Here is a 22,518-nt window from a genome sequence, read left to right on the forward strand (position 1 = left end):
CTTCTTAGCCACCGTGCTACATAGTATCTTCCAAAGGCAATGGATCTTGCTGGGTGATTCCTAAAAATGTACATTCACAAAGATGCCAGCAGTGAACAGAATGCATGGGAGTGGGGGCCAAGGAAGAAATAAGACCGAAGAGTCCCAGTCCTCACACCGTTATTTCCTTGTCTTACGTCAGACCCATGTGATTGCTGTCATTGTCTCCATTTTACAGATGAGTAAAGTGAGGCTCATAGAAGTCAGATGCCCTGCGTAGGGTTGTATGACCAGGAAGTGCCAGAGCCAGAGCTTGAACTCAGACTTCACCAGTGAGGGTGGAGAGCTATGGGGAGAAGAAGCAGGAGAGCTGGTCCTCCCGCGAAGGGCCCAGTTGGGCATGCTGAATGAGCAACGACAGGGGTGGATTTGTGCTCCAGAAATCCCTCTGGAGCACTTCTTAGAGCAGTGACTCCCAAACTAATGTGCATACAGTTCACCTGGCTCTCCTGGTAAAATGAAGATTCTGATCCTGTTGGTCTGGGACGGGGTCCACGATTCCAAATTTCCAACAAGCTCCAAGGTAATGCTATATACTGCTGGTCCACAGACCACACTTTGAGAAGCAAGGACTGAAAGGCAGGCAGGACTGGGGCCAGGGAACCAACAAGGGACCTCAGAGGGAAGCCCCAGGGATCCCCAGGCCTGCACCCTGAGCTGAGCTGCTGCCATAGCTGCCCTTTTGGCTCAGGGCTCAGTAAGTACATGGGCCTGTGGGAAGGAAGTCCCAGCATCCCACACCGAGTTGTCCAAGAACCAGATTCCATCAGAGATTGTATGTCTGCGGTCAAAAGCAGCTCAAATGCCGACTGGCAGGCAGGCCAACTTGAACATGCAGTTCTGCCCACTTCGCTTCCGGATTAAATAGTAACAAAGGCAACTCGTAAAATCCTTGGACTGGACGGAAAACACGGAGTTCAACATCTGCACAGCAAACGCATTCTCACATTTTTAGAATTTCAATCAAAACACTTAACTTCATGTCATTTGTTTTCCTAATTTGTCATCTGTCAACTCACTGCAGGTGTCACTGAAAATTAACCTGTTTTGGGGTGCCTGGGTGGCTCAGTCAGTTAAGCGTCTGTCTTCGGCTCAGGTCGTGATCCCGGGGTCCTGGGATGGAGCCCCATGTTGGGCTCCCTGCACAGCGGGGAGTCTACTTCTCCCTCTCTCTCTCTCAAATAAATAAATCTTTAAAAAAAAATTAACCTGTTTAAAGAACCCAGTGAAAGTAGTTTCAAATAACCTTTGTTTTATTTTAAGCCCAGAGTTAAGTTGTCTCTGTAGCTGGGTAGGCTCATAGGCAAATTTGTCTTTTCTCCTCATGTGGCTAAGGTAGCAGATTAAAAATCTGTAATTCAGACAATCAGGTGGCTGCTTTCCCTCCAGGAGGTCAAACCCTCAATTTGTTGGAAGTTTTGGCTCCGGAGTAGGTTGTGCTCAGTAGTGGGCAGGCCCTGAACAGCTCTGTGATTATCACAGGGCTGTCCCCAGAGTCGTTGATAAAACCAGTGAGGCCTTGGTTATCATTGTTGACCCTTTCAGAGGCAGGCCAGGCTGGGTCTGGACAGACAGGCTAGTCCATCCCGTCCGTCTCCTACCAGGCCAGCTCAAAGGCAGAGAGTGACTGCCTGAATCTTATTTCCAAGGCAAGAAAGGATCCTAAGAGCTCCCTTGGGGGTTCACTCTCCCTCTCTGCTCTCACCACAGGGAAAATGACAAGTCACTCCTGACATGCTCCAGGGACTTATAAGTAGGGCAGATATTTCCTCCAGTCTCATGTGTTGGAGGATACGAGGAAGGTGGAGATCCTCAAACCCTGTTGGCATTGCTCCTCCAAGCTAGGAAGGCCTGAACTTTGGCGTCCCCAAGTATCCCAGGCCCCTGTCTCCATCTGACTATGGCAGGCAGGGCTTATGGCCTCTGTGTGCAGGGGACAGACTTGGAGCTCAGTCCAGTGGCCGTGGTGCATCTCTGCTTGTTCCAGACTGCTTATGTTGGCAGAAAGTCCCAGCCTCCAGCAACTTGCCTTTGGGGCGGCCTTACTAGGTGGCCAAGGGGTGGGGGCAGTCCTTCAGGAAAGAGTGAGCTAGAAAGGGCACGCCCCAGATGCTGTGGGACTCAGTTCTCTAGCTGAGTCTGGAATTCAGAACATTTCACAAACCTCTGTGCTTGGTCCCAGAGCTTGCAGCACAAGGGGGAAAGGGACGCTCCCTTGTCTCCTCTCTTCAACCCTGCTAAAATGTTCCCCTTGCCGATCCAAAAGATAAAGAAAGGGGAAAAATCTTCCACTTGGCCTGCATGGTGCCAAAACTAAAAACAAAACAGAACAGTCCAGCTTCCTAAGGGGTTGTCTTTGGGGCAAGAATCCTCGGGCGTGAGCAGATATGTTTCTTTTAGTTTCGTGCAGGTGTTTGATACCCACAGAAAGCCCCCAAAAAGGTGTTTATGCTTGTTAGAAAAGGGGAAGAGGAACCTGACAAGTTTTAATAATTCTAGGGCCTGCCGTGGCAGGAGGTCATGGACCTGAACTCAGCTGGCCCTTCTGTGGCCACGGCTTGATTTCAGCCTCTCCTGATTAAGCCTCTCTTGCCTGCGCTGCCTGGTTGGCAAGCACGTGACTGGTGTGTCCCAGGCACGGCCAACAAGGCCAGTGTTCCCTATTTCCACTGAATGATACAGCCAAATGGCAGTTCAAATGCACCGAGCATCGTCTGATGACAGCCACAATGCTCCCATCTGGGGAGCATGGTATGGTCCCCAAAGCACTTTTACATACAGTATCCTGGGAGAAGGCTTGGAGGTACTTGCCACTCCCATTTTACAGAGGAGAAGACTGAGGCTCAGAAAGATGCTAAGCCTAAGAGCAGACAGGTTAAGTGACTTGCCCAAGGCCATATGCAAGGTTATGGCCAAACCAGGACATAGACCCACATCTCCTAGCCCTGGATCCAGATCACTTACCTTTTGTACTAGGTATAGGTACTAATACTCAGTGTTCTAGTCAGTGGGGCCAGGAGTTGTCAAAAAGCCTGTATTTAAAACCCTGGGGGGTGCCTGGGTGGTCAGTTGGTTGGGTGTCTGCCTTGGGCTCAGGTCATAATCCCAGGATCTTGGGATCAGGTCCCGCATCGGGCTTCTCTCTCTCCCACTGCCCCTACCACCGCTCGTGTTCGCTTGCCCTCTCTTTCTCTATCAAATAAATAAATAACATCTTTAAAGGAAATAAATAAATAAAACCCTGCTAACTACAGATCAGGACACGTGTAAAGGGTGAGCGATGCCTCATAACCACCCTGTAGCAGGGCCTGGGACAGCTGTGGCCATTTTATGATAAGGATATGCTCAGAGCCGTCCAGGGAGGTACTGGCTGAGCTGGGATTCGAGTCCCCAGAGTTTCTAGTCCAGCTGTTCCTTTGCCCGACTCTGAGTCTTCTCAGTGCAGCTGGGAGCTTTCAGCCTGCCTGGCATGAGCAACCTGCGGGAGGAAGGCTCCTGGCCACACACTTTAGTAACCCTTCAGTCATTACTAAAGTATTTATAAGCAAAGGCAATAGGACAAAACATCAATCACCTTTATTTCTGAGTGCCAGTATTATTCTTTGGACTTTTCTATAGCTTCTGAGGTTTCTAAAATAGGAATACATTATATATCCTTAGGAAGGGAAAAGATTTAAAAATGAAAGGCAAAAAGAAAAAAGAAGAGTTCCAAGCTCCTCTCTGTCTTGCCAGTGTAATTGGTACACATTCCTTACCTTGTAATCTACAGGTTTTAAAAAAAGGCATAGACTCTCCTAGACTAAGATAAGAAAATTGAGGCCTGGATCCCCAGAAATTCCCCCCCTCACAGCGAGAGCTGATGAGGTGGGGACTGTTGGCCAGGGAGATGAAGCCGACTCCAAAAATCAGGTCCTGCCTCTTTCCTTCCCTTGACTGTCTTGCAGTTGAAAGGAGTTGGAGGTGGAAGACAGAGGCCTGATGGGGGTAGCCACCGAGAATAGAAGGAGAAGGCAGCCCTGGAGCTGTAAGAGACAGGCGGGGGAGACCTTTGATCCAATCCTCCGTTCAATCAGTATAGCCAGAGTTCACCGAGTGCCTGAGTTTAGGACCTGGGTGCAGGTGGGGGCCAGGGTGAATGGGACAGGGTTCCTATCTTTATGGGGTTCTCCCTTTTGTGGAGGAGACGGACACAAAACACAATGACACGATGTGACAAGAGCCATACTAGAAGTATGATAAGTACAGTTCGAAAGTGCTTTGGGGAGCTCAGGTGCACGCCGAGTGGTCACTTGTGTGCCAGGCACAGCGGACAATGAAATTAACCAAAGGGAAATACACAAATCCCTGCCTTCAGCAACCAGATCCATGTCTTTAAGTGTGGTTGACATTAGGCTGCTCCTTATTTCCCACATTTTTCCGATAAGAAGGAAAACCCAATTCCTCTGATGGGCACCCTCTAGGTTATAATAACTACACAATATGTTAGTGTGTAGTAACTATTGGAAGAGGTACCCAGGGCATTTGTTAGAAATACAGATCCAGGGACACCTGGGTGGCTCAGTCGGTTAAGCCTCTGCCTTCGGCTCAGGTCATGATCCCAGGGTCCTGGTATCCAGTCCCCATTGGGCTCCTTGCTCAGCGGGAAGCCTGCTTCTCCCTCTGCCTACTGCTCTCCCTGCTTGTGCTCTCTCTCTGACAAATAAATAAAATCTCTAAAAAAAAAGATACAGATCCCTCTCAACCCTCTGTGGAAATTCAGATTCCATACATCTGGGGCGGTGTCTGGAACTTAACAAGTGCCTGTGGGTGATTCTAATGCAACTGGATTACTAACCAGTCACAGGTGGAGTGGGAAAAGCATAAAATTTGTAACTAAACTAGACTTCCGGTCAGGTTTTACTATACCCTAGCTGTGTGACTTTAGGAAAACCAATTAACCTAGCCCCAGGTTTTGTTATTGTAAAATGGATCTAATAAATACCTACCTGGCAGAGTGTATATAATCCCTGACTACCGAGATAGTCAGGGACTCTATACTAAATGTCCTGTGTACATTTATATTCATCACATCATTTAATACAGCGCTCTTTTAAGGTAGGCTCCATCTCCATTTTGCAGATGGGAAAACTGAGGTAAAGTAATTTGGCCAAGATCAACCAGCAGAGCGGGGGTTTGAACCCAGAGCTGCCCGACCTCAGAACCCCTGCTTTGAAAGGCTGCTATACAATCAATTGCTCTTGGAATCGAATGAGCATGAATCCACTTTATATCTCATGAAGTTTTAGGCTCATTCAGCACATCCTCTCAACTCCTGGAACTCTAGGCTGTTATTCTCCAAAATTCACTTGATTTTGCACTTTTTCCAAGAATTCCCCTCTCCCTCTGAGAAGTCTTCATTATTCTAATACAAAGGCTGGGTCTGGTCACACACAGGTGCAGAAGGGACTGTTCAAGCCTGAGACATCCCCCTGGGCTGAACTTCCCCTTTCTGAAGGATGTATTATTTTATAAGCTTCAGGACCCACCCCTGTTCCCAAGCTGCCACCAGGCCCCCCTCACAAAAAAATCTGAGCACTGCCCAGAGGCTGTTGTTGGTCATGTCCCTGGGCACAGGTCTGAGCCAGACACAGCCAGGGAGCAGTCAAGAGCCAGGGAAAGGTGACAGAAAGGCTCACTCAAGGCAGCTGAGCCCTTGGCAGGGGAAATGGTTTCCAGGTCTGCCCCTGAGTGCCTGGCCCTCAGGAGCCACAGCAACCCGGGGAGAAGGAAAGTCCCAAGCCAGTGGGAAGTCCTCGCCTCCCATACCACCCCTACTGCAGGGCAGGCACGCCCACCAGCACCAGTGTCTGAGGAGGACCCCTCTGATAGAGCTAGTTCTAACAGTGCTAGCTAGAAGGATGCACAGAGCCCCCAAATGCTAGAGCAGGAAGGAGCCAAAGGGCTGATCACCCCGGTTTTTCACTGAGGGTAGGAGATACGCGGAGAGATTCCATGGGTGCCCTTCAGTCAGCTGCCACAGGCTTGGGCCCAACCCTCTTCATCCCACCCCCCCATCCCCAGCTCACACTCTGCCAACAGCCCACAGGGTCTCTGCTGGCCACATTCCACAGCACTCACCAGTTGGTGACCTTACTAAGCACCTGGGGCGTGTGGGGGAGGGGCAGCCCTGACTCATGCCCTAACTCTGGACTATGGGGTGGGGGTGGGGGGCTGGCGCTGGGTCATGGCCGCTTCCCAGGCAAGCAAATACTCTCCTGAGGTGGGTTTTGCGTTCACCCTGGTGCCCTAAGTTGCTGCGAGTTCCCTCGGGCAGATGAGGCCCAAACCATCTGTTCTTTCCAAGGAGGCAGGCTCTGGGTTAATGGAGTGTGAAATGACTTTGGAGAGCGAAATGGCCTCCATCATGCCTGGAAGGTGGGGCAGAGAATAGATTCGCTTCACTTCCTCTTGAAGGCACCGGGAGAATCTATATATAGAAACTACAGGTGTATGGGAGCCTTGATTACTCATACAAGCCCCAGCTCCAGAGAACTCTCGTCCCACAAGCAGCAATCCTCACTCATGGTCAGTGTTTCTGGCTGGTTCGTGGGCTTGCTCTGCATCCGGTGTGAAACTCCCACTCCGTCCGTGTCCAAGCTGGGAAGCCCAGAACCCAGGAGAAGTCTAGAAGTCCCAACATGGGTGCTCAAGGGGTCTTCTAGGGACTCTCTATGGAAGTCAGGGCACCTCAGCATCCTTCATTCAATTGACAGCTGCCCTGGCCACGGCTGATTGATCTCCAGACAATGTCTTAAGGAAGCGCAATGCCCGCCTGGGACTGGTAGCGCTCCCTGTAGGTACAATGTGAAGGCAGTGTGAAGAGCTCATGGGGGAGCAGGAACACAGTCCCGGAGCCAGCCCTCCCTGCAATCTGGCTGGAAGCCTCGCTCCAACAGCCTGCCTTGAGTGGCTGTCGGCCCCCACGAGGCGCCCCGCTGGCTGTCCAGGGCAGTGGCCGGGAAGTTGGGGAAGGCCCCACACTGGCCAAACTAAGGACACCCTGCCTGGGAGGGTCCCCTGCCTCCATTTCAAATCCTGAAGTGCTTTAGCATTACCAGCTCCATGAACCCAGATAAGCCACGTGATAAAGGGGGTGCTAACGCCACCCTGCCAACCCCACAGGGCTGTGCTTAAGTGTGAGGAGCGACACAGGTGTCAGGTGTAAGTAATCATCTGCAAAGTGTGTGGGAAGCATGATTTGGCAACCAGCTCTGCTCCGGGCCCTGTTGGTGAGCAAAGAAGAATCATACGGGGCCTCAGCACTCAAGTACTCCTGTAACTTAGTAGGAAAGATGAGAGTGGCATATAGGAAATAACTAAATGTTTAGCTCTGCAGTTCTGGGGGATAAAGTGGGACTAATACTTATGGAACCTCATGTCCTATACAGAGTATCTTATATATGTGTTATTCATGTCGTTCTCGAGAGCAGATATTATGATTATGCCCATTACGCAGATAAGGGAACTGAAGCTCAGACAGCTTGAGCAACTTGCCCAGAGTTGCACCACCAAGTGAGTGGTAAATGGAGGACTTTGAACCCACAAGCCAGTGCTCTGTTCACTCTACTCACTGCCTCTCTGCAGGCCTGGAGGGCAGCCTGGGCGAGAAAGTCAGGAAAGGTCCCCTAGGATTGTCCCAGCTGGAGAAAATCAAAACCTGGCCCTGGGGAGGTATTGTCCACTGATTCATTCATTCATTCATTCATTCATTCATTCATTCATTCATTCATTCAACAAACGGCTTTTGAGCACCAGAGCTATGCACCAGACACTGGGATGGGCCTGGTGAATACACGGTAGTCATTTCTCCTTGGTGTTTTGCCACCTGGTGGGGGGACAGATGAGTCAACAAAGGCCTTGTGTAAGTGCTGTGGTAGGAGGCACCCATGGTGGGGAGTGTCACCCAACCTGCAGGGCTTGGGGGCTAGGGCTGGGCCTGAAGGATGATGGGATGGGAAGGAGTGGTTCTAGGGGAGGGAATAAGGACCCATTGTGACTGCCATAAAGGGTAAGAGGCTCAGAATGGGAGAGCTGAGGCTGGAGAGAGCAAGAGAGCCAGGAGGGCTGGTGGTACCTTTGAAAAGTTTGAAGAAGGGGGAGACCTGTCCATCAGCCTCTTGAGTGTAGGGCCCAGTGCAGACAGTGGGAGGGGGAGCAGGAAGGAACCCACAGTGTGGAGTGTGGGGTGAGGGGTGACTGTGGGCATGCCAGTCTGGGCTTGTCCTTCCCAGCCTGGCCACAGAGCCTATCTCTTCTGCCCTCACTCAGAGAACACAGGATTCCTTTCTTGGGTGTGCAGCTTCGAGTCCCACCTCATGTCCAGGATGCAGTCTTATCAGGTAGGGGAAGATGATCTGCATCCCCTTTCCATTAAGGGGTCACATCACGACCCAGAGCCACTCATCTCACTAGGGGCTGATCTAGGACTGTGTCTTAGTCTCTTGATGCTACTGCAACAAAATACCCCAGCCTGGGTAGCTTCTCAACCACAGATTATCTAATTCTCACAGTCTGGAGGCTGCAAGGCCAGGATCAGGGGACCAGCACGGTCAGGAGAGGGCCTACTTCCAGGTCACAGACTTCTCACTGAGTCCTCACATGGTGGAAGAAGAGGTGGAGGGATCTCTCTGGAGTTTCTTATAAGAGCATTAATCCCATTCATGACTTAAGCGCATCCCAAAGGCCCCACCACCAAATACCATCACATTGGGCATTAAGGTTTCAACATGTGAATTTTGGGGTCACACAAACATTCAGACCAAAGCAAACTGGAACCCAGAGCCTCTGGGGATGGATCTGGGGGCTATTCAGGATGCATCGCTCTGTCCTTCTGAAAGGCCAGCCTCGTGGGTGAAAATGCAGTTTGGCCTTGGACCTTCCAAGTTTGAAAATCAAAGACCTGGTCATATATGTAGAGCTTGACTCTTGCCACAGAGGATGGACCATTCCTGGCAGGGTCCTGGCTCTGGGCTCTGCTCAAACTTTCCCTCCCAGCATACAATGGCTCCAAGGGGAGCACAAGAGCCCCTCGGAGGAGGGGAAGACAGATGAGTCATCTTCTGTCCAGTAATGGGAGCCATGGTGCCCTTCGGCCCACCCACGCCCCGGGCCAGGGACAGCGTGGCACTGGCCCAAGACTAGCAGCATCAGAGTGGCAGCCATGAGCTGCTCCAGGAAGAGTTTTCTGCTGCCACCGGAGTAGAGCCCTTTGAGAAGCATGTTCCAGCCTTCCCTCAAGTCAACAGCTTTGCTGGAAAATCAGCCCCTGAGCAGTTTGGTTTCTAGGGGTGTTTGAAAAAAATGTTTTAAAAATTTTCCCAGACCCTAAAGTTGCCTCTAGCAGCACAGTTCAGTGACACCACTTGCTTGCTTTCCTAACAGCATTATTTTGGCTCTTTCTCAGAGGCCAAACCCAAGATCAAATAATGAATAATATTTTCTCCGGGCTTCTAAGTGTGTTCCTACACAGCACTGATGAAAACAATAAGCTGGACCTTTCGGTTAAGTTATATAAATCACCAGACAGCTTACAAAAACTATTTCTAAGGTTCAAGAATGAAGTCTCATAGAGAATACAGTGCATTCTGTCCTTTCATGGGTGGCTGAGAAAATGGCCTGGATTTTTCTACTCCATCTCCCTTCAACATCAGTCAGAGCCTGATCGTGACTGTGGGGCTGGGGTGGCTTAGATCCGAGCCTCAGAAATAGGGATTAAACTAAATGCACTTGAACAGCTCGGGATTCTTTCTGTCTTCCCAGATCTGTGCTAATCCCAATGTGCCTCAATCCACTCATAGCCCCTCTGGTTTGCCCTAAGCATAGGGCATTCTCTGGGGTGAGCTTTAGAGATAGGTTTGGGGCGGGCAAAGGCGGCACGTTCACAAGAATTGCTCCTTGTGCTCCTGAAGGTCAGCTAGTCACCGGTCTTTTGTATTTTTTCCAAACTCCTTAAATCTTCAGGGCATTTTAGACCTGCAGAGAGCAGACCCAAGAAAGTGTTCTAGCACATCCCATGGGCAACTAGGAATAAAGGTATTAGCCAGAACCTCGTGCTTTTAAGACTTTATTCAAGAAAATGGACCTGCGGGCTTCCCTGGAACACCAAGACATCATTCAGGGTTTTAGACTGAGCAAGTGAACACAGGGCAAGTGGGCAAGGAGCGCTGGGGAAGGAAGCAAATGATCCAGATTGCCACAAAAATGCCACTTCTCCAAATGCTGCAGGGGCCGTTGCCAAAGAACGAAACACTCTCTTCCCCTTGCGGGTTGGTCTGAGCCCCTCCTTCTGTGGTCCCTGCTCCTCCAACGTACCTCAGAGAAGCCTTCAACCTCCCAGACCACTCCGCCTCCTTCAGGGTCTGGTGGGTCCCCAGTGCCACCCAAGTTAAAGAATGTGTCTCACAGACAGACGGGCCCCTGGCCAAGAGGGGTCCTCCTCACCAATGCCTGCAGCATCCACATGTGCCTCAGGGAGGGGATTTGCCTGGGACCAGGAGGCTTCTAGGACATGGGACTTGGGGGTGCTAAAACCAGGAAGGTCCTGGGCAAACCAGGTCAGAGTAACCACCCCAAATATGTAGCTTTTGTTGTTTCTTTAATGGTGGTTAAATGTATGTATATTGTATAAAATTACCATTTCAACCACTTTTAAGTGTACAATTCGTTAGGTACATTCACAGCCGTTACCGTCCATCTTCAGAAGGGCTTTCTTCTTCCCCACCTGCAACTTTGTCCCCAGTAAACACTCAGTGCCCATTCTCCTATCCCCCCAGCCCCTGGCAACCCCCATTCGATTTTCTGTCTCTGTGAGTTTGACTACTTATGTACGTCATGTAAGTGGAATTGTAAAGTACTTGTGCCTTTTGTGGCAGGCTTCTCTCACTGATATATCATCCTCAAGGTCCCCCATATGTCAAGATGGCAGAATGATACGCCTTTGTACAGACAGACCATATTTTGTCTATCTGTACATCCATCGATGGACAAACGGGTTGCTCTCACCTTTCATCTCTTGTGACTAATGCTGCCATGGACACGAGTATACAAGTCAATATTCAAGCCCCAGCTTTCAGTTCTTGCAGGGATATACCCAGAAGAGGCATTGCTGGATCATGTGGCAATCCTATGTTTCATTTTTTGAGGAACTGCCTCCACATCAGTTTACTGCAACATTGGCTTTGACCCCACACCGCCCAGAGGTAGCAGTCAGCCCATCTTCGAACTCCCCCTGAGACTTGGCCACAGAGACCTCCCAGCAGAGCGCTCTCCCATGAGGTCCTTCCATGAATTTCCTTGGCTGGCCATCCTACCGGCGTTGGCTCCAGCCGACCACCCCTGTTGCTACGAGGCCACCGATCGGCCACCTTCTCCTTCGTGTGCTTCCTCAGCCGGTAGAACGCATCCTGTCACCGCCACACACTGACATTTCTCCCCCTTTCACCAAGTACTGTGCCCTAATTACAGGATTAATGCAATTGTAGGCACTCTTCCAAGGATCCAGCAGGCGCCTTTATTCCGCAGGAACAACAGGCCACCCTAGGAAGGGGGGTTAGAAATCAGCACGTCCTACAGTAGAGTCTGCCAGGGAGAGCATTAACCCACACTGATAGTTGAGTCACCGGGACCAGGCTTTAGGGCCAGCGTCTCAGTTGCTTTAATAAAGTCTTGAAAGTGGGAGGTTCTGGCCAGTTTCCATGGTCTGCACCTTGGCCCAGAGAGAAAGAGCTTGAGGGGTGAACCTCTTACCTCTGTTTGACTGGCAGTGATCAGCTCATGTGGCTACCACTTATTATCTACTATGCTTCTCATAGTCCTTGGAATAGACAGCATCTCTTCTCTCTAGATGAAGACACAAGTTCAGGCAGTGTTAGTGACTCACCCAAAGTCACACAGCTAGTGAGGAGGGGAACCCAGAGTCTAACCCCAGGGCAATGGGTTTCCCACTTTTACTTCTTCTGGGACCCAGCCCACCTCCAGATCAGCGGAAGCCATGGAGAGGCCCCCAGCTCTGGGCTCTGATACGTTCTGAGGGCACCACACCCCGGCTGGCCAATCCTGGACAGTCCCTTAAACTTCTCTGAGTTGGTTTCCTCACCTGGAACACAGATTGAAATACCTCTCATCTAGAGCTGTGAGCAGATGCGGTGAAGTAATACGTGACAAATGCACCTGACGGTAGGTGGCGGAAGATGGGGTGTGAGGTCATCACTGCCTGCCTCCTTGGCAGAGAAGAAAAAGGCAGGAGGGCTTCCATCCCCAGCCCAGGCCCCGTCCCAGCTCTCCCACCTTCCTTGGGAGCTGCCATTTTTCCAATTCATGGCAAACAGGAGCAGCAAAGACTTATGTTCACTGAACATTTCTGAAAAGGTTAAAATCTAAAAAGCCTCTTAGCTCTATGAACCTTGTGGACATGATGCTAAGTGCAATAAGCCAGTCACAAAAGAACAGATGCTGTATGGTTCCACTTATATAAGGCACATCGAGCAAATTCATAGAGACAGAAAGTGAAATGGTGGTGGTTTTGGGGGGAGGAGGGAGGGGGAGGTGTTTAATGGGGACAGAGTTTCAGTTTGACAAGATGAAGAGGTCTGCAGGTGGATGGTGGGGGTGGTTGCATATCAATGAGAATGCGCTTAATGACACTGAACTGCACACTTAACAGTAATGAAGATGGTAACAATTTTATGTTCTGTGTATTTTACCACAATGAAAAAAAATTCTGGGTGGGGGGACCTGCACATTTTGCTTAGGTTTGTTTTTTTTGTTTGTTTGTTTTTTGTTTTTTGTTTTTTTTAGCTGTGGGAGCTCATTTCTGTATGGATTTGGTCTGATTTCAGCAGAGTTACATTTTAAGAGGTGGAGGGCTCAAATTAATGTTTAAGGCACAGAATCACCTTTGGAAAATCCCTTAGTGAGTGAGAATAGGGCCAACACGGCAGGTTTTCCCTCTGGTGTTGGAACACTGTTTCTCTGAGCATCAGTTGCAGTGGCTGATTTACATTCTGGTATCATAACAAAAGATATGATCTGAGTGACTCCTAGGGCAGCTATTCACACTGAGGTACTCTCAGAACCAGGGTCTGCTGGGAAAACAGCATGTTCCCAGTCTCCCTCCTGGTGCTTTGGGGCACCAACAAGCAGAATGGCCAGAATCCTCAGCCCTGTTGAAAGTGTGTTCTTATTTCTCTTCTTTCCCTCGTGCAGAGTTGAATGAATCCAAGCTGAATGAGTATGTGAAGTGACCCTACCAAGGTGGCCTTTGTCCAGTCAAAGAGAACTGGACACATGCATTACACTCACCCCTCTTTCCAGCTAACTCTGATGGAATTTCAACCCTAAATTGTTCTCTGACCTCTGACTGGATCTGTTGGCCATAGAAAAATAGACCTTTCCCCCTACCAGGTACTCCTGCAGGCCATATCTCACAGATACTCCCAGACACCTGCTCAAACCTGAAATTCTTCAGCTTTAAAGGATCTTTTCAGACCTAAGACCCAATTCTTCGGACCAAAATTCAAACCTAAACCATGAAGTTCCTATCTTTTCAAAGAACTCTATCTTCAAATTATAAAATACCCCCAGAGAAATGGTTCAATCAAGACTCCTCGAAGACCCTATTAGATAAAGCAATGGGTGTGAGTTGGCATTGTCTTTCAGACAAATTTGACTACCATCTCCTTCAGAAGAACCTTAGATAACACCTAGCCCACTTCCAGGCATGACTAAGGGCTCCATAACGAATGAATGACCAACTGCCCTGTGATGAGCCTGCCATCATTAATTTGGTGCTACTCTAAATCAATAGAATATTCTTAAAGATTTATTTATTTTAGAGAGAGAGAGAGAGAGCAGGGGTGGGGGCAGAGGGAGAGGGAGAGAATTTCAAGCAGACTCCCCATTGAGCGTGGATTCCAGGACCCCAAGACCATGACTGGAGCCAAAATCAAAGTCAGATAGATGCTTAACAGACTACGCCACCCAGGCACCCCAATAGAATTTCTGATTGGCAATAAATTTGGGTTTTTATGCCCAAGGATTGAGAAGAAACTAAGAAACTGGGGGCTATGAACTTTAATCCCAATTTTGCCATTAAATACTTTGCTGATCCCTATGCAAGATATTTTATCATGATTTTTCTCATCTACAAAATTGGAAAGAAAAGGGACTTGTAGAAATACATTTAAAAAATGAAAGAGAAAAAAAAGAACAATAAAATGCTTACCGGTGAAGTCGCTTATTTTTCTACCAGGCAATGCACTGAATCCCAAATCTTAACAGGGGAAAAGTGACACCGAGACCGTTTGTGTTCAGTTGCATAACAATAGAAAGGGTCCCTCTGGGATCTCATGGTTAATTTCTCCATGTCAGTTTGGTTCCGAGCACCAGGTGAAGGACATGGCTGAGCTTGAAGACACAAAACTGCGAAAACAATAACCCTTTGCAATGACAGAAAGAGTAAACAGTGAGAAGGAATTAAATATCGTGTCAAGTAGGAGGAGCTGAGGACCTGTCTTAGTGACAAAATGTTGTTAATGGAAAGGGCTCTGTGCTGGGAGCCTGAGATCCTGTGAGCTCCAATCCCCATCTCTGTCATTGCACAACTGTGAAACTGAGAATTCACTGACACTCTTCCAGACTTGTAAACTACTCAGCCAAGCTGCCCTGCTAATCCTTCGGGGCTGGCTGTACAGTACTAACAAAATTAGCACACAGATGAATTTTGGAAACTGTAAAGATGTTACCAGGTGTGGGGTTATTATCACTTCCCTTCCTCAATAGAAAAAAAAAAAACAAAAAACCCTGAGGCACCAAAAAGATCATGAGCCTTTTGTTAGTTCACTGAGCAGGGACTAGCTCCATATCCCCCCTACTCAACAGTACCTGAAGAGGCAGGACTTCCTTGTCGGTGGCTTGGGCTCCGGAGTCTGATTGTCTGGGTTTCTCATCTCAGCTCTGCCATTTATATGCTTTGTGATTTGACACAGTGACTGATTTCGTGAGCTTCTGCCTCTTCATCTCTAACTTGTGGATGATGATGGTGATATTACTTAACAGAGTTGCAGTGAAGAGTAACTGTAGCATGTTGATATACCCATTAGAGATCAAATCTTTGTGCCCCACCCTCCAAATTCATATGTTGAAGCCCTTACCCCCAGTGTGATGGTATTTGGAGGTGGGCCTTTAGGAAGTAATTAGATTTTGAGGTCATAAGAGTGGGGCCCCCATCATGAGATTAATGTTCCTATGAAAAGAAAAGAAAGCTGACCTTTCTCTCTCCATCATGTGGGGATACAGCAAGAAGGTGGCCATTTGCAAGCCAGGAGAAGGTCCTCAGTAAGAATAGAATCAGCCCACCCCTTGATCTTGAACTTCTTGACCACAAGAACTATGAAAAATAAATGTCTATTGGTTAAGCTTCCCGGTCTGTGGTGTTTTATATGGCAGCTTGAGAAGACTAATACATACCTGAAGAGCTTAGAACAGTGCCTGGTTCATAGTAAAACATTCAGTAAATATTAGCATATATTTACATATTTATTTGGCTTTTTTGAAACTTTATTAAGAAATATTACAGGCAGGGGCGCCTGGGTGGCTCAGTGTGTTCAGTGTCCAACTCTTGGCTTCGGCTCAAATCATGATCTCATTGTCATGAGCTCTAAGTAGGGCTTAGCAGGGAGTCGGCTTGAGGATTCTCTCTCTCTCCCTCTGCCCCTACTCCTGCTTGCTCTCTCTCTCTCAAATAAATAAAATCTTTAAAAAATATATTGCAGGCATTCTAAAATGTTTAAAGGCTTAAAGAATGATCTAACAGTATACCCACCACCCAACATAAGGTATAAAACATTACCCATACAGCTGAAGCCCCCCTAAACCTTCCCCAACCACCTTCTTTCCTTCCCACCCAGCGGTAATCATGCTCCTGAACTTGGCACTTACCACTCCTGTGCATTCCTTTATACTCTTACTCCACCCGTATGCATCTGTAAACAATGAGACTGAACCTGTAAGCCAGGACTGACATGTGCCTCTTCCAGAAGGGTTTAGACATAGTATCTAGCCTAGCACAAAGTATTGTTTGGGAAACCCATCTGTCCCCATTCGTCATCTTGCTGTGTGTGTCTTTTCACCTTCCTGAGCAGGGAATGTGCCAATATCTCCAGGTGGACCAACTGATGATGCAAGCCATTAATTGGATCTCTTATCAGCGGGTCTGTGTTTGTCAGAGACTATGGAACTGCAACCCCCAGCCCAGCTCTTTGCTGATGCCTCCCCTCCTCCCTTCCAGATGGAGATGCGGCTGCAGGACCAGCAGCTGGCCAGACAGCTCATGCGCCTGCGCAGTGACATCAACAAGCTGAAGATCGAGCAGACCTGTGACCTGCATAGGAGGATGCTCAACGATGCCACCTACGAGCTGGAGGAACGGGACGAGCTGTCTGATCTCTTCTGTGACTCCCCACTCGCCTCCTCCTTCAGTCTCTCCACCCCACTCAAGCTCATTGGAGTCACCAAGATGAACATCAACTCCCGGAGGTTCTCTCTGTGCTGAGAAGCCCTAGAAGGGGACGGAGGGGCCAGAGCAGAGTGTCTGGGAGGCAGGGAGGGGGCATGGGAAGGGTGTTGAGGCTGCGTTACCCTGAATGGGTCTCCCCAGAGGCAGGGCTTCCCTGTGGCTGGTGAACCGTGGGCCCTCAGACCCACGGCAGGTGCTCTCTCAGGGGGCCCCAACTGTGGAGCCCCACGACCCTCTGACTGTCCGTGACCCAAAGTGTTCTGCAGAAGGGCCGCTCCATCCAGATCTTCAATGAGACCTGGCTCCCAGCATGACACGTCTCCATCCTCCCCTCATGGACCCCCCATTCCTGTTTCCTGGAATCACTGGTGCTATGATCTGGGATCCCAAAGGGGGGCCCCCAAACGCTGTGATTCTTGCAGAAAGCTTCCCCAAGGGCACTGAGCATCCAGGGAGCAGGTGATTAGGTATGTCAGGTGAACCCATCTGCTGTTGCTGTCCTCTAAGTACGGGCTCAAATTCACCATAGACAGGTGACTCAGCAGCCCTGACAGGGACCCACCAGGAAAGGAAAACCAGGAGGAACGACAAAGTGGATCTCGGGACCGCAGGCCCTACAGCTGCTGGGAGTGCCTCTGCTGGGCGGCCGGTCCAGGCTGTGGCCACTCTTAGACCTTGGCACTACTGGTGCTATATCGATTGTTTTCAGCGCGAGCCAGGATACACCCGGGCAGCGTGGGTGGGGCAAACACAGATACCCTCTCTGTTGCCTGCCCTGGCCGCACACCCCAATCCAAATCTCCAAAGAGCCCCTTTGTGGCCACCCTGTGCCACCCTGCACCTCCAGGGGAGTGCCCGAGTGAACTAGGCAAATCTGTCCGTGGATTTCCCATCACCGAATTCTCCTGGTGGTATCACCTTTGTCCCCCTCTTGCCCCGCCCCCCCACCCCCAGAAAGACTCGAGGGAGCTCAGGAGCTCACCCTGAGCCTCCTCTGACATTCTGTGCCTGATTTAAATCACTAATTTTAATTGAATCAGACGGTTACTAATCTGTTGCTAACTTGTTCACAACTGTTTGATTTTTGTCCACATGGTGATGCCAGTTGGGTAGGTCAAGTTCAGTAGTTTAGGATTTGATTTGAAAAGGTTCTCCCTACCAACAAGCATGAGGCTCAGCAAGGTGAAGACTGAGACCTCAACAGTGAGGAAAGTTAGCCTCGTGGAATGCCACGTGGCGCAGGTTCTCCGCCCAGCTGGGGGTGCCTTTTGACGTCATCTAGTTCAAGCCTTCTTGTTCAGAAAGGAGTAAAGTGAAACCAGGGAAAGAGGATGACTTCCCTCAGATTACACGGCTCCTTAGTGGCTACTATCAACAGGTTAAATCATTACTAAGAATGCCTAGACAGATCACGTATCAATGAACTTGAACCCCAAAGATGGTCCTAATGTTTTGCCAAACCCACAAACTGCCAAGCCCTCTACTCTCCACCTCACGCAGCCCCAACACGTACCTCTCACTTTGCAATTCAGAATATTTGGGTCCAACTCAGAGCAATGCCTGGAAAGTGGACCCACAGAACACGTATTACCAGTCACACTTCCATGGTCGGAGTAAGGTGTCCTGATGTTCTTTCATGTTTCATCCTCTCGTATAGTCTCACTGGGGCCCGCGCACACTTCACACACACACACACACACACACACACACACACACACACACACACACACACACACACACACACACTGACCCACACTGGGAAGGTTGTTTTTCTTTTGTGGGCTGGCAGTGCGAGGACGTGAATGAATGGTCCCTAGTTAGAAAAGAACTTGGTCTCTTTCTTGTGATTTCAAAGAGCCAGAGGCTTTATGCTTCCTTCGCAAAAGGTATAACAACATAGATAAGAGGTGTTTTCTGTCTGACTCTGAGCAGTGACTGAAGTCCGAGGCCCAGAGGACTGGTCCACAGAAGAGACCTGGGTGGGACGCCAGACCTTTTAGACCTGCTCCCCCTGAGGCAGGAAGGGAGGGGGATTTTCTCGACCCCGAGCTGTCTCTCCTCAGGGATTCTGCACAAGCACTGCCAAGTCCTACCGAGGTATTCTCGCCAGTCTTCTCTGAGATACGTCCTTGAGATGGCAGGGGTCAGGGTGGCCTACACACGCCACCCGCTCTGGAGAGGCACACAGGTACACATACACCCACACAGGAAAGCCCATTCCATCTTCTGAAAATGATGCCAAACTGGCTTTTTTTTTTTTCCTTTCTAGAAATCAGTCATTACAGGAATTGAAAAAATTGGATTCAACTGAAGTGGCTTTAGTTGATTTTGTCGATCCAATTGAATTGGTGTCAATTTTGGCAATTTAGTTGTCCAGCTCACCTAATGTCCCCTTCCTTTCTTTGTTCTCTGAGAGCAAACCGAGATCGAGGCACACTTTTTGGAATAGGTTAGACATCTCAGCTCTTTTGCTTAGTTCACCCCCAAGAGAATTTAATTTGGGGATGAGGATGGAGGAGAAAGGGGAAGGGACCAGAGATGAGAGTGGAGGGGGGTAGACTGGGTGCGTCTCCTTACTCATCATCCAGTGTCTGTTAGCTCCCTTATTCCCACAGGGAACACGAATAACTCCGCAGGTCAGCTCCCTGTTGTAAAGCCCCGGCCTTATGGGGGCTCAAGCGATGTCTATGGGTCCCCTGCAACCTAACCTGTGTTGCCAGCATCCTGGGGCCACCTTCTGGCTCACCACGTGTACACAATACTGTTTGTAGTTTAAATCATCATCTGCCCATCTCTGTGTCACCCCCAAGGACCGCGGGTATAAACCACGAGGTCTCCATAGATACCGCCATGCACGGCAGTGTGTGGTGCCTTCATGGACTCAGCAGAGATCACAGAGGCCCGGGGAGCCTGGGGAGGCTTGAGAGGGCCTGGGCCAGCCCCAGGGCCTCCTCCCTGTAGCAATATCAAGTGCTATTACATAATCGATGGACAATTTATAATCTTATTTTTTATGGTTCTTTGTTTCTATATTGCTGTTAGAAGAAGTGAAATAAAAATATTTCAAAAGAAGATACTATATAAGGGGGAGAAATTTGTTTTCTTTTACCTCATTCCTATTATAGCACACAGAGAAAGACAGAGAGAGAGGGAGAAGAGAGGGAGGAAGGGAGGAAAGATGGGTTTGGGATTTACTTTGGGACATGTTTTGGGACAGACTTTGGAGGTAAAGCCAACAAGATACACCAACAGCTTGGATGTGGAGTGTGAAGGAAATGGAGGAATGAAGAACCACCCTCTGGCTGGCAGCTGACTGGAGGGGCTGCCATTTACTGAGATGAAGATGCTTTGAGGGGAGCATGGTTGGGGCAGAGGGGCAAGACCAGTAGCTGTGTCTCAAGCATGATACATTTAAATGTCTATTAGACATCCCAGTGGGCAATGAGTAAGTGCTTGGCTATAGGGACCCGGACTTTAGGAAAAGGCCAGTGTTGGAGACATAAATTTGGGATTCCGGATTTGGGTACTTGGATTGTAGTAAAAGCGCCATGCCTGTATAAATTCCTCAAGGAAGAGAGAGAGGACATAAGAGAAAGGTGCAAAGTACCATATCCTGAGACTCTGACACCTAAAGGTCTGGAGACTGAACGGAAGGTGATGAGCAGACTATGAGGGGAGCAGAAGTGACCTTTCGGGGCTGGTGCGGCTTCTCCATTCAGGGACACAGCCTGACGCTACGCTAGCTGCCCGGTGGCCCCAGCCAAGGGTATTCCTCTGGGACTGGTCACGTCGGTCACCACAGTGGCTTCCAGAACCTCCTGCAGATCTTATCTACCTTATTTAGAAAGGGGGTTTTGAACCCTGTTGACAACATTCCCTTTGGCTTCTCAGCAGGAGCAGAAGCCTGTCCCCCCTCCTGACTCTCCGGCAACCCAGATGGGCACCGGCAGCGCGGGCAAACTCCCCGGGCCAGCTGATGGAGGGCACCCCCCCTCCATCACTCCCCTGCCTCCCCGCTTCTCCACACAGAGATGGCTAAAATGCTAAGAAAATGCTAAGAAAGGATGACTTGCCAGAGAGCATCCAGGGTCCCAAGGCAAACCTGAGTGAGGGAATGACAAGCCAGCCTCCTCCACTCCCCCTGGGGGAGCCTCGCCTCCCCAGGCTGCCGGCCTGGGCACCCAGGGAAGGGTCTGCCCGCCGCACGGTGAGCCTCACCTGGAAGGGTGGCATGGGGCGGGGGCCAAACAACACTGTCCATCCTGTCACACCTGTACCAGTCAGGGTTGGAGCAGGAAGGAGGAAGCGGTGGCCAGCATTCCAGGAGGGGAAGGACCTGACACAGCGAATTGGGGGCTACAGAATCATCGGAAGGGTCTGGGAAGTGGTGGCTAGGCGAGGTCATCCTGAAAGTGTGCTAGATTTCAGCAGGCTCGGCAGGTGCCCTCGGCCGGGAAATAATGGGCTCACACGCCGTCATGGGCTTGGCTGTGTCCCCTCAAAATTCAAATGTTGAAGTCCTGGTGCCCCATAGCTCAGAGTTTGACTGTATTTAGACATAGGGCCTTGAAAGAGGTAATTTAGGTAAAGTGAGGTCACTAGCCTGGGGCCCAATCCAAAAGGACTGGTGTCCTTACGGGAAGAGGACATCAGGACACCGACACACGCAGAGGGAAGACCGTGTGAGAACACAGGGAGAAGGCGGCTGTCTGCAAGCCGAGGAGAGAGGCCTCAGTAGACCCCACCCCTGCAGACACCCTGGTCCCAGACTTGCTGCCTCCAGCACTATGAGACAGCACATGGCTGTAACTGAGGCCACAGGTCTGGGGAACATGCTATGGCTCCAGCAGACTAAGACCCTTGCTGTTCCTCTTTCTCTCCCTCTTCCTCTAGCCCTGGCCCTTGCAGCTTGCACCTGGAAGTGATTGACATCACTCCTGCCCACATTTCTTTGGCCAGAACAAGTCACATGGCCCCACCAATCCTCCAGTGGGGGAGGAAGCGCAAGCTTACCACATGCCCAGTGCGGAGGAGAACTGGAATGTTCTGGACCAGGGTAGGAACGGCCACACCCACCATTCTTCCCCACCTCACCCTGAGCCACCTGCAAAACCCCATCGGCCTGTAGCCCTAAGGACACCTTGGCCAGCAGACTCGAAGCAGTGGGACAGGCACCTGGGAGTGTGCAAGACGGTGCGGTGGGGGGCGAGAAGAAAAGATGAGGACTTCTGTGAATATTTTTCATCTCTTTCTTTCTATATTCAGTATGTTTTAAACGGGCATAATGCATTGGTACAGTAACACATTTTGTGAAGCGTGAATCTGTCGGGGGTGAGGGGATATACACAAAACTTCTTACCAGTGGAGCGCAACATCAAACGTGTGGGCCGTAGCCTGCAGACACTGGTCCTGGATCTTACCCTGCTGCCCAACACTAGGCTGGGCCACACGGGACTCAGGGATTAGTGCTTTTCTCCTGAGAGGCCGCACAGGGATGTCCTATGACAGAGGTCCCTCACCAGCAGCTGGTCATTGCACTTGAGTCCTTTGGTAAATGATACAGCATTCCTTCCAGTTAGTTCTGGGCTCTGCGCCCCTTGACCACAGAGCAGAAAACAGAGGTGGGAGAGGAAGAAGAAGGAGGAAGGGATGGGGGAAAGGGGGAGAAGGCCAAGAAAGAAGGCACAAGAGAAAGCGAAAGAGGGGAGGATTTTCTAAAGCGTAGAGTTGGCACCAGTCAGAGAACATGAAATCCCCTCCCCTTCTTGTGCTGAATCCCCCACCTTTTTAATAAGGTCCTGGTCGATTCTTAGAACAGGGCCCAGAAATCACAGTTTCGGAGACTGAGTCCTGGGGGGCAGGCGTGGATCCAAGGCCCAGCAGCCAGAGGAATTGCCAGGCACCCCACAGCCTCTCGGAGTCCACAC

At 50.0% G+C, this 22,518-nt stretch overlaps 1 protein-coding gene across 2 annotated transcripts in view; it reads left to right on the top strand.

Moving 5' to 3' along the window:
- The window catches only part of FAM167A (family with sequence similarity 167 member A), a 42,484-nt gene extending 22,830 nt beyond the window's left edge, over positions 1-19,654 (top strand). For both annotated transcript variants that reach the window (XM_027600310.2, XM_027600309.2), the window contains one exon: positions 16,364-19,654. In XM_027600310.2, the coding sequence (XP_027456111.1) occupies positions 16,364-16,627 (264 nt within the window). In that variant the 3' untranslated portion in view covers positions 16,628-19,654. The remainder of the gene's footprint in view (positions 1-16,363) is intronic.
- The last annotated feature ends 2,864 nt before the right edge of the window (positions 19,655-22,518 follow it).

Source organism: Zalophus californianus, chromosome 2, assembly GCF_009762305.2.
Source record: "Zalophus californianus isolate mZalCal1 chromosome 2, mZalCal1.pri.v2, whole genome shotgun sequence".
Taxonomy (NCBI): Eukaryota; Metazoa; Chordata; class Mammalia; order Carnivora; family Otariidae; genus Zalophus; species Zalophus californianus.